Source organism: Phyllobates terribilis, unplaced genomic scaffold (genome assembly GCF_046119375.1).
Source record: "Phyllobates terribilis strain yellow unplaced genomic scaffold, ASM4611937v1 Scaffold_3__8_contigs__length_932513732, whole genome shotgun sequence".
Lineage (NCBI taxonomy): Eukaryota > Metazoa > Chordata > Amphibia > Anura > Dendrobatidae > Phyllobates > Phyllobates terribilis.
The window spans coordinates 284,265,840-284,280,957 of record NW_027362763.1 but is presented as its reverse complement, the minus strand read 5'-3'; the positions used below and the strand labels follow the sequence as shown (position 1 = coordinate 284,280,957).

At 43.6% G+C, this 15,118-nt stretch overlaps 1 protein-coding gene across 1 annotated transcript in view; it reads left to right on the top strand.

The window, feature by feature from the left end:
- SERPINI2 (serpin family I member 2) overlaps window positions 1-15,118 on the top strand; it is a 171,178-nt gene that overhangs the window by 17,930 nt on the left and 138,130 nt on the right. The window contains exon 3 of the mRNA XM_073673077.1: window positions 94-324. Coding sequence (XP_073529178.1) covers window positions 94-324 — 231 coding nt within the window. The remainder of the gene's footprint in view (window positions 1-93; window positions 325-15,118) is intronic.

Sequence of the window (15,118 nt, the reverse complement as noted above, 5' to 3'; positions counted from 1 at the left end):
AATACATTTTCCTCTGAACTCCTATTATAATACATTTTTTTAATGTTTACTTTGATCAATAAAATTCACTAATACACAACTCGTGTTCTCTAGGTGAGGAGTTTTCTGGGCTCCAAAAGCTGCTTGCTGTCATTTCTGAAGAAAATAAAGAATTTACATTTAATCTTGCAAATGCCCTCTACCTTCAAGAAGGCTTCCACGTGAAGGAGCAGTATCTCCATAGCAACAGAGATTTTTTCAAGAGTGAAATAAAGCTGGTGAATTTCCAAGATTTGAAAGCTTCTGCTGAAATAATAAGTGCATGGGTGGAAACGCAAACAAACGGTAATCTATACATTCTGCTCGGATAACAAATATGTTTAGTTGTCGTTTTGTTCTACTTGGAAATGACGCTTGCTGTAAATTGTGTTATAAAGAATTCTCAGCTCGAATAGTCGAAAACTGGAAATCTTAGATATTGAGAAACTGATGTGATGATAGAAAGACATAAATGTAATAATAATAATAATAAAAATAATAATAATAATAATAAAAACCCAGGTATGTAGACAAAGTCCCCTGTCAATCCCAACCTAGGTTTCTTAAAAAAATGCCCTAAGAACAAAAACTGTCAACAAGAGGTCCATGATCCTATACTAGATCATGGACGTCGTTCTCCTCTCTCCAACAGCAGAAAATGAAAGAACGGTGTTAGACATATTAAAGAGGTTGTTGGTGACTTTAACATTGATGCCCTATCCTTAGGATAGGTCATCAATGTCTGATTGGTGGGGATGCAATACCCTGCACCCTCGCCGATCAGTTGCTCCCGGTGTCGACCGGAAGTGATCAGTTATGGAGCTGAACAGCACAGCTCCATAGACCGAATAGTGGCCAAGGCCAGATACTGTACATCCACCCCCTATTGATTTGAATAGGTGGCAGATGTGCAGTATCAAGCAGCAGCCACTATACAGTCGACAGAGCTGTCCTCTGCAGCCCCGTAACTGAACAGTTCCGGCTGCCACCGACACCGGGAACAGCTGATCAACAGGAGTGCAGGGTGTTGCACTCCCACCGATCAGACATTAATGACTTATCCTGAGGATAGACCATCAATGTTTAAGTCACGGAAATGTCTTTAAGACGGTTTTCACACGACTTATGTATCCTTAGGATTGGTCATCAGTATCAGATTGGTGGGGCTCAAACACTCAGATACCCCATTGATTACCTGTTTGTGGGTCCCCACGGAGGCCGGTGCATTGCAGTGAATAAGAGCCAAGCTGCAAAATCGCCTCTACCCAATGTACAAAGCCATGGTGTTCCAGATCCATACACTCTGTAATTCCAGCTCTGCAAACAGCTGATTGGATGGGGTGATGGATATTCATCAATATCAAAGATTTGGACAGACCCTTTAATCTCTTCCAAATGTGATTGTTAATTTAGATATTTGAGACTTTCTAGTGCATCTATTGACTATTGCCTCAGCTAAGAAAATCCTACGAAATAATTATATAGGACATTTTGGACTTTACTAGAATTCCCAAATAGGCTGGGGCTCCACACACATTTTGTCATCTGTGACTCATGGTTAAATTGTGGAATCAACTTATGTGTCTTCTGCCTCCTCTGCTTCTATCTAGCTTTTAATTGCACAGAATGACTTGGTTCTGCTGATTTAAAAACAAGTTGTGCCTTCAAATATTTCTAGGGAGTGGATGCAGATACAACATGTTATATTTGACATTTGCATGGAGATTTTATAAAAATTTCGAGATGTTTGTGCTAACCTTATAATTATGATGTCACCTTACACTGTACTCTTAAAACACGATAGGGCTGATTCATTAAGACTGGCGCTGCACACGACAGTCCTAATAGAGGGCTCGCTAGCGTACCTGAAATCACTTCATTCATTCAGGCACATGCCTTTTAATGAATTTGGCACATCTTCTCAGTGGCGTGCACCTCACTAGAAAAGCCTGAACTTTTTCTGAATTTGATGGCTAGGCGTAGTCAGGCCCTGTCTCCCTCTCCCCCATGCAGCCCATTTTGGACGAGCTACTTCAAACTGGAACGCCAAAATTTGCAATATTTTTGTGCAATTCCGAGTTGCACAAAATTTTTGCAACTTTTCAAAGTTAGTGCCATGGATTTTTGCCACGTTTGTTTCTTATTATTTCCAAATAATTACAAGAAAAGATTCAATAAGAGTGGGGAAGTGAGAACAAGCATGGAGGGAGGGATCGCTCCTGCCAAACAAACCTGATCGCCTTCTACGAGGAGGTGAGCTCACAGCTGGACCGGGGAGAGTCAGTGGATGTTGTATACCTTGACTTCTCCAAAGCGTTTGATACCGTGCCACTCAAAAGGTTGGTATATAAAATGAGAATGCTTGGTCTGGGGGATAATGTGTGCAAGTGGGTAAATAGCTGGCTGAGTGATAGAAAGCAGAGGGTGGTTATCAATGGAGTAAGCTCAGGGTGTGTCAGGGTTACTAGCGGGGTGCCTCAAGGGTCTGTCTTGGGCCCTATATTATTTAATATATTTATTAATGATCTAGTGGAAGGGTTGCATAGTAAAATAGCAATATTTGCAGATGATACTAAACTTTGTAAAGTAGTTAATACAGATGAGGATAGGGCACAGCTACAGGAGGATTTAGATAAATTGGGGAGTTGGGCCAAAAAATGGCAAATGGGGTTCAATGCCGATAAATGTAAGGTCATGCACATGGGAAAGAAAAACAGCAGTCACCCATACATATTAAATGGGAAACCGTTGGGGAAATCTGACATGGAGAAGGACCTGGGCGTCTTGGTTAATAGCAAATTAAATTGGAGTGCCCAGTGTCAGGTTGCAGCTGCGAAGGCAAATAGAGTCATGGCATGCATCAGAAGAGGAATAGGGGCATATGATGAGAACATTGTTCTTCCTCTGTATAAAGCGCTGGTAAGGCCGCACTTAGAATATTGTGCACAGTTCTGGGCTCCGGTGCTCAGGAAAGACATATTAGAGCTAGAGAGGGTACAAAGGAGGGCGACTAAGGTAATAAAGGGAATGGAGGGACTAGAATACCCAGAGAGGTTGTTAAAATTAGGCCTATTTACATTGGAAAAGAGAAGGCTTAGGGGAGACCTCTAAACATGTATAAATACATCAGGGGGCAGTACAGAGATCTGTCCCAAGACCTGTTTATACCAAGGATGGTGACAAAGACGAGGGGGCACACTATGCGTCTGGAGGAAAGGAGGTTCCTGCACCAGCATAGAAGGGGATTCTTTACGGTCAGAGCCGTGAGACTCTGGAACTCTCTGGGAGAGGAAGTGGTGATGTCCAACTCACTTAAAGAGTTCAAGAGAGGCCTGGACGCCTTTCTTGAGAACAATAAAATTACATCTTATGCTTAGTTAATTAATCCAGGTATTTAATCTGACTGCCAGATTGGTGTCGGGAAGTGAATTTTTCCTCAATGATGTAAATTGGCCTATACCGCATGGTTTTTTGTTGCCTTCCCCTGGATCAACGCTGCGGAATAGCTGCAGTGCACAAGAAATAGGCTGAACTGGATGGACGCTTGTCTTTTTTTCGGCCTTATAAACTATGTATAAACTATGTATGTATAAGCACATTGCGAGAGAATCGGGCTGATTATGCTAACGAAACTCGTCTCAAACTCTGTCATCGGCATGAGAAAAAAAAAACCATTGATCTGCACTGCCCCATAGTATAACATTGTGCCGAGCGCTATCTGAAAAATCATTAGATAGCACTTGGCCGTGTTATACGCTAGTGTGAGCGAGCCCTAATTGGGAGGAAAGCAGTTCTTCAACCCCTGTTCACACAGTCTGCCAGTCTCTTTTTCCATACAAGACAATGGAAAAGTGGATAATGCTTGCACACGGCCCTCTCCATTTGAAGCCTATGATAAGTGCAGCTTGCCACCTCTTCATTGATTTGGAAGACCAGCAAATATAATGCCTAGATCAGTTAAATCCTTATAGAATAGGGGATAGATGAGGTAGGACTAGCATTTATAGTATACCCCATTTATCTTCTAGATGATCTAGCATTTATGGCATAAATGTTTATGATTGGAATGCCCCTTTAAGGAACCTTATATATATATGCACATGATATATCACAAGCAACCTACATATAATGATATGTAGGTTGCTTGTGATATATCATGTGCAGTAAAAGTCACATCTGTTCAGTTGTTTTCTTTCACATTAGATTACTGGGAAATATCCAGGAAACCAAGTGGCTTTATGACTGCATCAATGGTCAATAAGATAAACTGGCCACATGTTCCCTTCTCACAATTACATACTTGGAAAGTTTACTTTGCTATTTTGAAATCAGCTATCTCTCTAACGCTCAACTTACTTTGCATGGAGTACACATTGAGAACTGTGGTAAACAGGTATAAAGGTATTTAAAGAAGGACCCATTTCTTCGACTTCTTTATTCTGATTTGCTTTATATACGATATGAAGCATTATGCATATATATGCACCCTCTCAGCACACGCTGGCATTGCAGAGACTTGATGAAAACAAAGCAAATGGGCATTCACGATAAGAACACTTGTATCTTGTTGACTGTTTATTAGGCCTTCTTCACACATCCATTTTTCCAGTTCTGTATGTGTTGTATCCGTTTTTTTTCATGGATACCACATGTACCCATTATAACTTATGGAGCTGCTCGCATGCCCGTTTTTTTCTGGCAGCGCGAATGACAAAGGACAATAAAAGCCTATGGGTCCTTGAAAAACACATACAGCACACGGATGGCATCCATGTACCGTCCGTGTTTAACACTGCAGAGTACAGGAGAATCTTTGTAATTTCTTTCCTTATCCATCCTTGAAAAACACTAATGATACACTGCTGGTGAAAACAGACACATGAATGACACACTAATGGCACATTGATGACACCCGCACCGGTTTTGTATACACATGTTTTAGATGGACGTGTGAAGGAGGCCTCAGTTACGTTTAAACATTTTTCCAGTCTAAATAAATAAGGATAGGTCATCAATGTCAGATTGATGGGATCTAACACCCGGCACATCCACAATCAGTAGTTTTCAACTCTGACGGCAGCACCTGTCCATTCATTGTGTATTGGCTGTTGCTTGGTGCTGCAACTCAGCTCCTAATAAATAGAGATGAGCGGTGTTCGACTAGAACTGTTCGCCAATCTCAAATTCGAGCTGTTTTGGGCGGTGTTCGAGTTGTTCGACGAACCCGAACGATTTGCAAAAAATTCGGCTGCTCGAGGTTATGTTCGATAACTGTTCGTGCACCAAAAGCGTGTCCTGCATGTCTGGCGCTATTTAGAGCACCAATCATGCAGGGATTGTCTGCCACTCACTGTAATGCCACAGCCATGGTGGTTGTGGCATTACAGTGATTGCCCAAATCGATGGGAACAGTGCTCACAGTGAAACACGAAAAGCCGGCAATTCAGCAGCGGCATACACATGTACCCGACAATTTAGAACCGAAAGAATAGAGCTTCACACATAGATTAGATAGATAGAAACATGTCAGTCACATATATAAGAAGTACAGTGACAGTGTTGATTACTGTACTTGTCATTTAGTGTAAAGGATTTATTAAAAAAAATATTAGTGTTTTCATGCACCATCTCTTTAAAAAAGCCGGCCGGCATTTTAGCAGCAGTACCCAACAATTTATAAGACAGAATAGAGCTTCACACATAGATTAGATAGATAGAAACATGTCAGTCACATATATAAGAAGTACAGTGACAGTGTTGATTACTGTACTTGTCATTTAGTGTAAAGGATTTATTAAAAAAAATATTAGTGTTTTCATGCACCGTCTCTTTAAAAAAGCCGGCCGGCAATTCAGCAGCGGTACCCGACAATTTAGAATAGAAGGAATAGAGAATCACACATAGATTAGATAGATAGAAACATGTCAGTCACATATATATGAAGTACAGTGACAGTGTTGATTACTGTACTTGTCATTTAGTGTTAAAATAAAGGATTTATTTTAAAAAAAATTGGCGTGGGGTTCCCCATAATTTTAGGCTCTAGTGGAGGTTAAGCAGACAGCTGGGGCAGATGTTTGAAGCCTGGGAAGGGGGTAATACCCACGGAGCTTCCCAGGCTACTAATATCAGTCCCCAGCTGAATACCTAGCCTTTACTAGCTATTAAAATGGGGGACCCCCCAAAAAATTGACGTGGGGTCCCCCCTATTTTAATAGCTAGCAAAGGCTAGGCAGACAGCTGGGGGCTGATATTAATAGCCCAGGAAGGGTGCCATGAATATTGGTCCCCTCCCAGGCTAGAAACACCAGCCGTCAGCCGCCCCAGAAATGGCGCATCCATAGGATACGCCAATTCTGGCACTTAGCCTCGCTCTTCCCACTGCCCTGTAGCGGTGGCAGTGGGGTAATAGGGCTGGGGTTGATGTCAGCTTATCATGCCAGCTGACATCAAGCCCAGGTTAGTAATGGAGAGGCGTCTATAAGACACCCCCATTACTAACCCCATAGTCAAAGTTAAAAAAAAACACAAACACCCAGAATAAAGTCCTTTAATTGAAATAAAGACACAATTCTTTATTGTTCTAAATTAAACCATACTTACAATCACCCCCATTCCAGCTGAAGCCAACGATCTCCTGCAATAAAAGAAAAATAATAAAGCAACATAATCCTTACCTTTCCATGGTTCCCACGACAGCTTCAGCTCTGCTACATCGAGATGACAGGCTGGACCGCAGCAGAACGCTGCCATCCAGCCTGTCATCCCGCGGACACTGAGAAGCGCAGGCATGCTTGCGCTCCTCAGCGTCTCTGTGTGATGGCATCCAGATGAGCCGAGTTCATGTCCAATGAACTCGGCTCACCTCATGCACGTCACTGACAGCGTGGGAAAATTCTCCTGCACTCAGCGCTTCAGCGTGAGAATTTTCCCACCCTGTCAGTGACGTGCATGAGGTGAGCTGAGTTCATTGGACATGAGCTCACCTCATGCACGTCACTAACAGCGTGGGAGAATTCTCACGCTGAAGCGCTGAGTGCAGGAGAATTTTCCCACGCTGTCAGTGACGTGCATGAGGTGAGCCGAGTTCATTGGACATTAACTCGGCTCATCTGGATGCCGTCACAGAGAGACACTGTGAAGCGCAAGCAAGCCTGCGCTTCTCAGTGTCTGCGGGATGACAGGCTGGATGGCAGCGTTCTGCTGCGGTCCAGCCTGTCATCTCGATGTAGCAGAGCTGAAGCTGTCATAGGAACCATGGAAAGGTAAGGATGATGTTGCTTTATTATTTTTCTTTTATTTCAGGAGATCGTTGGCTTCAGCTGGAATGGGCGTGACGGTAAGTATGGTTTAATTTAGAACAATAAAGAATTGTGTATTTATTTCAATTAAAGGACTTTTTTCTGGGTGTTTGTGTTTTTTTTAACTTTCACTATGGGGTTAGTAATGGGGGTGTCTTATAGACGCCTCTCCATTACTAACCTGGGCTTGATGTCAGTGGCATTATAAGCTGACATCAACCCCAGCCCTATTACCCCACTGCCACCGCTACAGGGCAGTGTGGAAGAGCGAGGCTAAGTGGCAGAATTGGCGCATCCTATGGATGCGCCATTTCTGGGGCGGCTGACGGCTGGTGTTTCTAGCCTGGGAGGGGGCCAATATTCATGGCACCCTTCCTGAGCTATTAATATCAGCCCCCAGCTGTCTGCCTAGCCTTTGCTAGCTATTAAAATAGGGGGGACCCCACGTCATTTTTTTTGGGGGGTCCCCCATTTTAATAGCTAGTAAAGGCTAGGTATTCAGCTGGGGGCTGATATTAGTAGCCTGGGAAGCTCCGTGGGTATTACCCCCTTCCCAGGCTTCAAACATCTGCCCCAGCCGTCTGCTTAACCTCTGCTAGAGCCTAAAATTATGTGGAACCCCACACCAATTTTTTTTTAAATAAATCCTTTATTTTAACACTAAATGACAAGTACAGTAACCAACACTATCACTGTACTTCTTATATATGTGACTGACATGTTTCTATCTATCCAATCTATGTGTGATGCTCTATCTTTCTGTTCTAAATTGTCGGGTACAGATGCTGAATTGCCAGCTGGCTTCTTTAAAGAGACGGTGCATGAAAACACTATTATTTTTTTAAATAAATCCTTTACACTAAATGACAAGTACAGTAAGCAACACTGTCACTGTACTTATTATATATGTGACTGACATGTTTCTATCTATCTAATCTATGTGTGATGCTCTATTCTATCTGTTATAAATTGTCGGGTACCGCTGCTGAATTGCCGGCCGGCTTTTTTAAAGAGACGGTGCATGAAAACACTAATATTTTTTTTAATAAATCCTTTACACTAAATGACAAGTACAGTAACCAACACTGTCACTGTGCTTCTTATATGTGTGACTGACATGTTTCTATCTATCTAATCTATGTGTGATGCTCTATTCCTTCTTGTCTAAATTGTCGGGTACCGGTGTATGCCGCTGCTGAATTTGCCGGCCGGCTTTTTTAAAGAGAGTGTCTTCTGAGCAGTTTGTCAGCTTTTGGACACCTTTGAAGGTGTTTTCTATGTGTTTCTATGTGTTTTTGTTTGCCTGTGATTGGTTTTAACGGTGTTCGACGGTGTTCTAAGGTGTTCGACGAACAGTTCGACGAACAGTTCCTCGAACATCTCGGTGTTCGACGAACCGAACCGAACCCAAACACTACGGGGGTGGCTCAACACTACTAATAAAGGGAGTAGGAGCTGCACTACCCGGGAACAGCCACTACCAGGGATCAGCCACTACCCATTGACCGGAGCGGTTCTGTTTGACTCCATTTACTGTTTACATCCATTTCTGAGTTGAAAACAGCTGATCAGTGATGGTGCTGGTTGTCAACCCCCCGCTGATCTGATATAGTGGTGATCGATTTCCGAAATTTCCATATTTTTGCAAAAATTTGAGAAAAACGACATTAGATTTCCACACAAGTCCTAAAAGTAGACAGAGAGCCAAATCAAACAAATAGGTCAATAACATTAAACTTTGTCAGTTTTTTTTTAACTTGAGAAAAATGATCCAACATATCTGCAAGTGACAAAAGTATGCAAACCTTTGCTTTCAGTATCTGGTATGACTCACATATACAACAACAACCGCATCTAATAATTTCCGGTTATTGTTGATTCATCCGGCACATCGGGTTGGAGGAATTTTAGACCATTTCTCCCTACAAAACAGAGTGAACTCTGTTATGTTGGTGGGATTTCTCCTATGAAGTGCTCGCTTCAGGTCCTTTCACAACATTTCATAGTATTAAGTTCAAGATTTTGACCTGGCAATTGCAAAATTTACATTTTATTCTTCTTTAACCATTCTTTTGAAGAACAACTTGTGTGCTCTGGGTCGTTGTCTTGTTGCAACACTCATGTTCTCTCTAGATTCAGCTCATGGACAGATATCTTGGCAGTTTCCTATAGAATTTATTAGTATATGTAATTCAGAATTTATTGTTTCATCAATGATTGCAAACCATCCTGGCCGAGATGCAACCAAATAGGCCCAAACCATGATAATAGCAAAAAACATGTTCCATGATGGTGTGCGATTTTTATGCTCAGTGTTTTTCTTTTTGCATACATAACGCCAAAAAGCTATATTTTGGTATCATCCATACAGAAAACATTGTTCTTATAACCTTTTGGCTTGTACAGGTGATATTTAGCAAACTGCACAAGGGCAGCAATGTTTTTTTTTGCTTTCTCCTTGCCATCCTGCCATGAACACCACTGTAGTTGAGTGTCCTCCTGATGGTGGACTCATCAACATTAACTTATACAAAAGAGGCCCTTAGTTGACTAGAAGTTATCTTGGGTTCCGTTTTCACCTCGAGAACTTTTGTATGCCTTGCTCTTGGAGTGAATCTTTGTTTGTTGACCACTCATAAGGAGGGTAATAATGGTCTTGAATTGTTTCCCTTTGTACTTAATCTGTCTCACATTAGACTGGCAGTGTCCAAAGTCTTTATAGATTGGCTTTGCATAAATTCTTCTGAGGTCCTGTGAAATCTTCTTTGTTTGTGCCATGATACACTTTCACAAATGTTTCCCATGCCTCGGTTTGGGGATTCAATCTGATGATCTGTTGTTTCGTGGTCGGTTCCCCTGTCTGCTGAGCTATTGCCCCTTCTTCCCAGTCCAAATGCTGATGGTTTCATTTGTCTTTATCTTCCCTTCTTGGTTTGCTCCTCTTCAGGTGTTTCTCATTCTCCCGTTTTGGTTATTCCTATCACATTCAGGGTGGGGTTTATATGTTCAACCTTCACTGCAAAGGACACTCACACCTAATTATCATCCCATTGATTAAAAACCCCAATTCTAATGTCTCATTTAAATTATCTGACAATCCTAAAGGTTTATAAGAAAATAAATAAATAATAATAACAATAATATATACGGTGGGGAAAATAAGTATTTGATACACTGCCAATTTTGCAATTTTCCTACCTACAAAGAATGGAGAGGTCTGTAATTTTTATCGTAGGTACACTTCAACTGTGAGAGACAGAGTTTAAAAAAAATCCAGAAAAGCACATTGTTTAATTTTTACATAATTAATTTGCATTTTCGTGCATGAAAAAAGTATTTGATACCATAAAAAAACAGAACTTAAAATTTGGTACAGAAACCTTTGTTTGCAATTACAGAGGTCAGACGTTTCCTGTAGTTCTTAATCAAGTTTGCACACATTGCAGCAGGGATTTTGTCTCACTCCTCCATACAGATCTTCTCCAGATCTTTCAGGTTTTGGGTCTGTCGCTGGGCAACATTGAGTTTCAGCTCTATCCAAAGATTTTCTATAGAGTTCATGCCTGGAGAGTGGCTAGGCCACTTCAGGACCTTAAAATGCTTATTACACAGCCACTCCTTAGTTACCATGGCTGTGTGTTTCGGATATTTGTCATGCTGGAAGACCCAGCCACGACCCATCTTCAATGCTCACACTGAGGAAAGGAGGCTGTTGGCCACAATCTCGTGATACATGACCCCATCCATCCTCCCTTCAATACTGTGGAGTCGATTTGTCCCCTTTGCAGAAAAGCACCCCCTAAGTATGAGGTTTCCCCCACCATGCTTCACGGTTGGGACGATGTTCTTGGGGTTGTACCCATCCTTCTTCTTCCTCCAAACACGGCGAGTGGAGTTGATACGAAAAAGTTCTAGTTTGGTCTCATCTGACCACATGACTTTTTTCCGTGCCTCCTCTAGATCATCCAGATGGTCATTGGCGAACTTCAAATGGCCTGGACATGTGCTGGTGTGAGCAGGGGTTTTTAATCCATGGCTGCGTAGTGTGTTACTAACGGTAATGTTTGAAACTGTGGTCCCAGCTCTCTTCAGGTCATTAACCAGTTTCTCCCATGTAGTTCTGAGCTGATTCCTGACCTTTCTCATAATCATCCTTACCCCATGAGGCGAGATCTTGCATGGAGCCCCAGACCAAGGAAGATTGGCTGTCATCTTGTGTTTTTTCTATTTTCTAATAATTGCGCCAACAGTTGTTGCCTTCACAAAAAGCTGCTTGCCTATTGTCATGTAGCCCATCCCAGCCTTGTGCAGGTCTACCATTTTGTCTTGGTGTCCTTAGACAGAATTTTGGGTCTTGACCATGGTGTAGAGATAGGAGTGTGATTGATTGAGTGTGTGGACAGGTGTCTTTTATACAGGTAATGAGTTCAAATAGGTGCAATTAATACAGGTAATGAATGCAGAGTAGGAGGGCTTCATAAACAAAAACTAACAGGTCTGTGAGAGCCAGAATTCTTGGTGGTTGTTAGGTGATCAAATACTTATTTCATGCAATGAAATGTAATTTAATTATTTAAAAATCATACAATGCGATTTTTTTATTTTTTATTGTTAGATTCTGTCTCTCACAGTTGAAGTGTACATACAATAAAAATTACAGACCTCTCCATTCTTTAGGTGGGAAAACTTGCAAAATCGGAAGTGTATCAAATACTTATTTTCCCACTGTACATATATATATATTGTAAGGTGGCTAATGGTCGTGTAGTCGATGGGAGGTATGTATCACAGAGATGACTGGTCTCTGTGATGTAACCCAGTGTATTTTCTCTAGTGCACGCATGCACTAAGAGGATTAATTGGTACACCTGGGAGCCGGGGTACGGGTTGCTAGGAGAGAATGGCCGGGTCCAGCAACCCACATACCTCACCTCTGGGTGTGGCTAACAGCCTATAAAATGGAGGCTGTTGTTTGGCACATGGTCTGTGTTCTTGGAGGGAGAAGGCCTCCTTTGTGTATTTGTCTTCAGACCAGGCCAGGACACTGGACGCTACCCCAGCCTGTGTGCCACACAGGCCTGAGTGAGCAGGGACTAGCTAAGGACATTTTCTTTGTTTGCCTGACCTCAAGGCCATTTGCTTTTCTGTTTTGCTTCTGGGCTTATGAAGCAATAAACCCACATGAACTTTTAAAGGAACATGCCTCCTGTTTTCCTTCCGTCGCACCCCAGCGAGTAAAATCCCTACAATTGGTGTTAGACGTGTGGGTAGCGTTCCCAGCAGAGACGTGTGACTGCTACAGAAAGGACTGCATGTCCTGGGTCAAGTCTGTAACAAGCCAGCAAGCATCGTCAGACAACATGGAGGACCTGTTGAAACACTTGGTCCAGTTGCAGCAGCAGCAGCAGGAGACCAACAGGCTGTTGCTACAGCAGATCCAGCAGCACCAGCAGGAACAATGGCAGCAGATGCACCTTCTGGCAACCGCCATCCAGGGTAGGACTAGTGCCCCAACCCCAGGTCCAGCTGATGATACCCACCTCCAGAAGGCAGTAAGACAGGCTTTGCAGACCCCGGGGGATGATGTTGAGGCCTTCCTGACCATGTTTGAAAGGGTCGTCGAGAGGAAGAAACTTCCACCAGAGCAGTGGGTAGAGGTACTGGCACCATACTTGACGGGAGAGCCCCAGAAGGCATACTATTATTTAACTTTGCAGGATGCCAAAGAGTATGGCAAGCTAAAGTCTGAGATCCTCGCACGCTTGGGGGTGACAGTGACTATCTGGGCGCAGCGGGTTCACCGCTGGGCGTATCACCTGGACAAACCACCTTGCTACCAAATATTTGACCTGTTACACCTGGTCCAGATGTGGCTGCAGCCGGAATCCTCTACGCGCAGATGGTAGAGCGGGTGGTGATGGACCGGTTTGTGCACTCTCTACCGAAGCCCATACAGACTTGGGTTGCCCAGCGTGATCCCCAGAATGCAGATGAACTGATCGGACTGGTCAAGAGATAACAGGGGGTCGAAGGTTCTTTGGGAAGGCAGCCCACTCCATACTGGGGGTCCAGCAGGAGGCGGAGGCAGGTCCTGCCCTACATGTCAGTTCACTGCCCCCACCTCTCACTTTCGCAGTCCCCTCGTGCCATTGCCCATTATTGAGGTGCCATTTGCGAGAATTGCCATGGACTTGGTTGGTCCCTTGGTTAAATCTGCTCGTAGGCATCAATATATTTTGGTCATCTTGAACTATGCCACCCGCTATCCTGAAGCGATCCCACTGAGAAACTCCTCCACCAAGACTATAGCCCATGAGTTAATCCATGTTTTCTCCCGGACAGGGTTGCAAAAAGGAGATCCTGACTGAACAGGGAACACCCTTTATGAGTAAGGTAATGAGGGAATTGTGCAAGGTCCTGCAAATCTCCCAACTGAGAACATCAGTGCACCATCCCCACACAGATGGCCTCGTAGAGAGGTTCAACAAAACTCTGAAGAGTTTGCTGACGAAGGCCATAGAAAAGGATGGGAGAGACTGGGACTGTCTCCTGCCCTATCTGTTGTTCTCTATCCGAGAGGTTCCACAGGCCTCTATGGCCTCTATATGGTGGACATCCGAGGGGTTTCCTGGATGTAGCAAAGGAAACCTGGGAAGCCGAAGTCACGTCCGACAGGAGCGTCATCGAGCACGTCACTCTGATGCAGGAGAGGATAGCAAAGGTGATGCCCATCGTAAAAAACATCTCCTCCAGGCAAAAGAGGCACAGGCCAGGGTCTTCAACTACTCAGCCAGAGTGCGGCAATTCAATCCTGGTGACAGAGTCCTTGTTCTGATACCTACCATGGAAAGCAAGTTCTTGGCCAAGTGGTAAGGACCGTATAAGGTGGTGGAAAAGGTTGGTGAAGTGAATTATAAGGTTCCCCAACCGGGACAACGTAAGCCTTACCACATATACCACGTCAATCTCATCAAGCCGTGGCAAGACAGGGAGACTGTGGAAGCTCCATGCTTGCTGGGCAAGCCAGAAGGTGATGTTGGAGGAGTTGCAATAGTGGAAACGCTAACGAAGGCCCAGAAACAGCAGTGTCGGGAGTTACTGCACAAGAAACAGGATCTGTTCTCGGAATTGACAGGCTGCACAAACGTCATAGAACACAAGGTTCTGACGGAGACTAGTGTTGAGCGAGCATGCTCGACACTGCTCGGTACTTGCCCGAGCATCTCACTACTCGGGATGTTCGGCGAGCACCGAGCATTTTCGGGTTACTCGGGTGGGAGCTCCCGTCTCCGCCCTGCATGTTTGGCGCTTTTTACAGTGCCAATGAACATGCAGGGATTGCCAGCCAGTCACTGTAATGCCGCAGCCATGTTAGTTGTGGGCATTACAGTGATTGGCTGGCTGCACAGCATCACCTCGAGTATTTAAAGCCGGGCGCCGCCATCTTGGACACAGTCGTTCTGGATCAGAAAGTGTAGGGAGAGTGCTGCTGAGCTAGGGAGAGATTTATGCTGCGAAATAAGTAGTGTAGGGTCTCTAAAGCCTGCAAAATCAAACAAACAGTCCTTCTGAGGACTAATATCCATCCCAGATATCAAGCAGGCAGCCAGGCTGTATAGGAGATGCAATGGTTATACCAACAAATACTGCATTACAGTCCTGTGTGCTGCTCAAATTGCTAGACTTAGCCCCAGGTCTCAGGGGCCAGTAAAAAATCCTTTTTCTTTCATCTAAATCCTCTTTTTTTTCCCCTCAGTCAGACTGTACAAATACCTGTCTTATTAACCTTTTGGTATCCC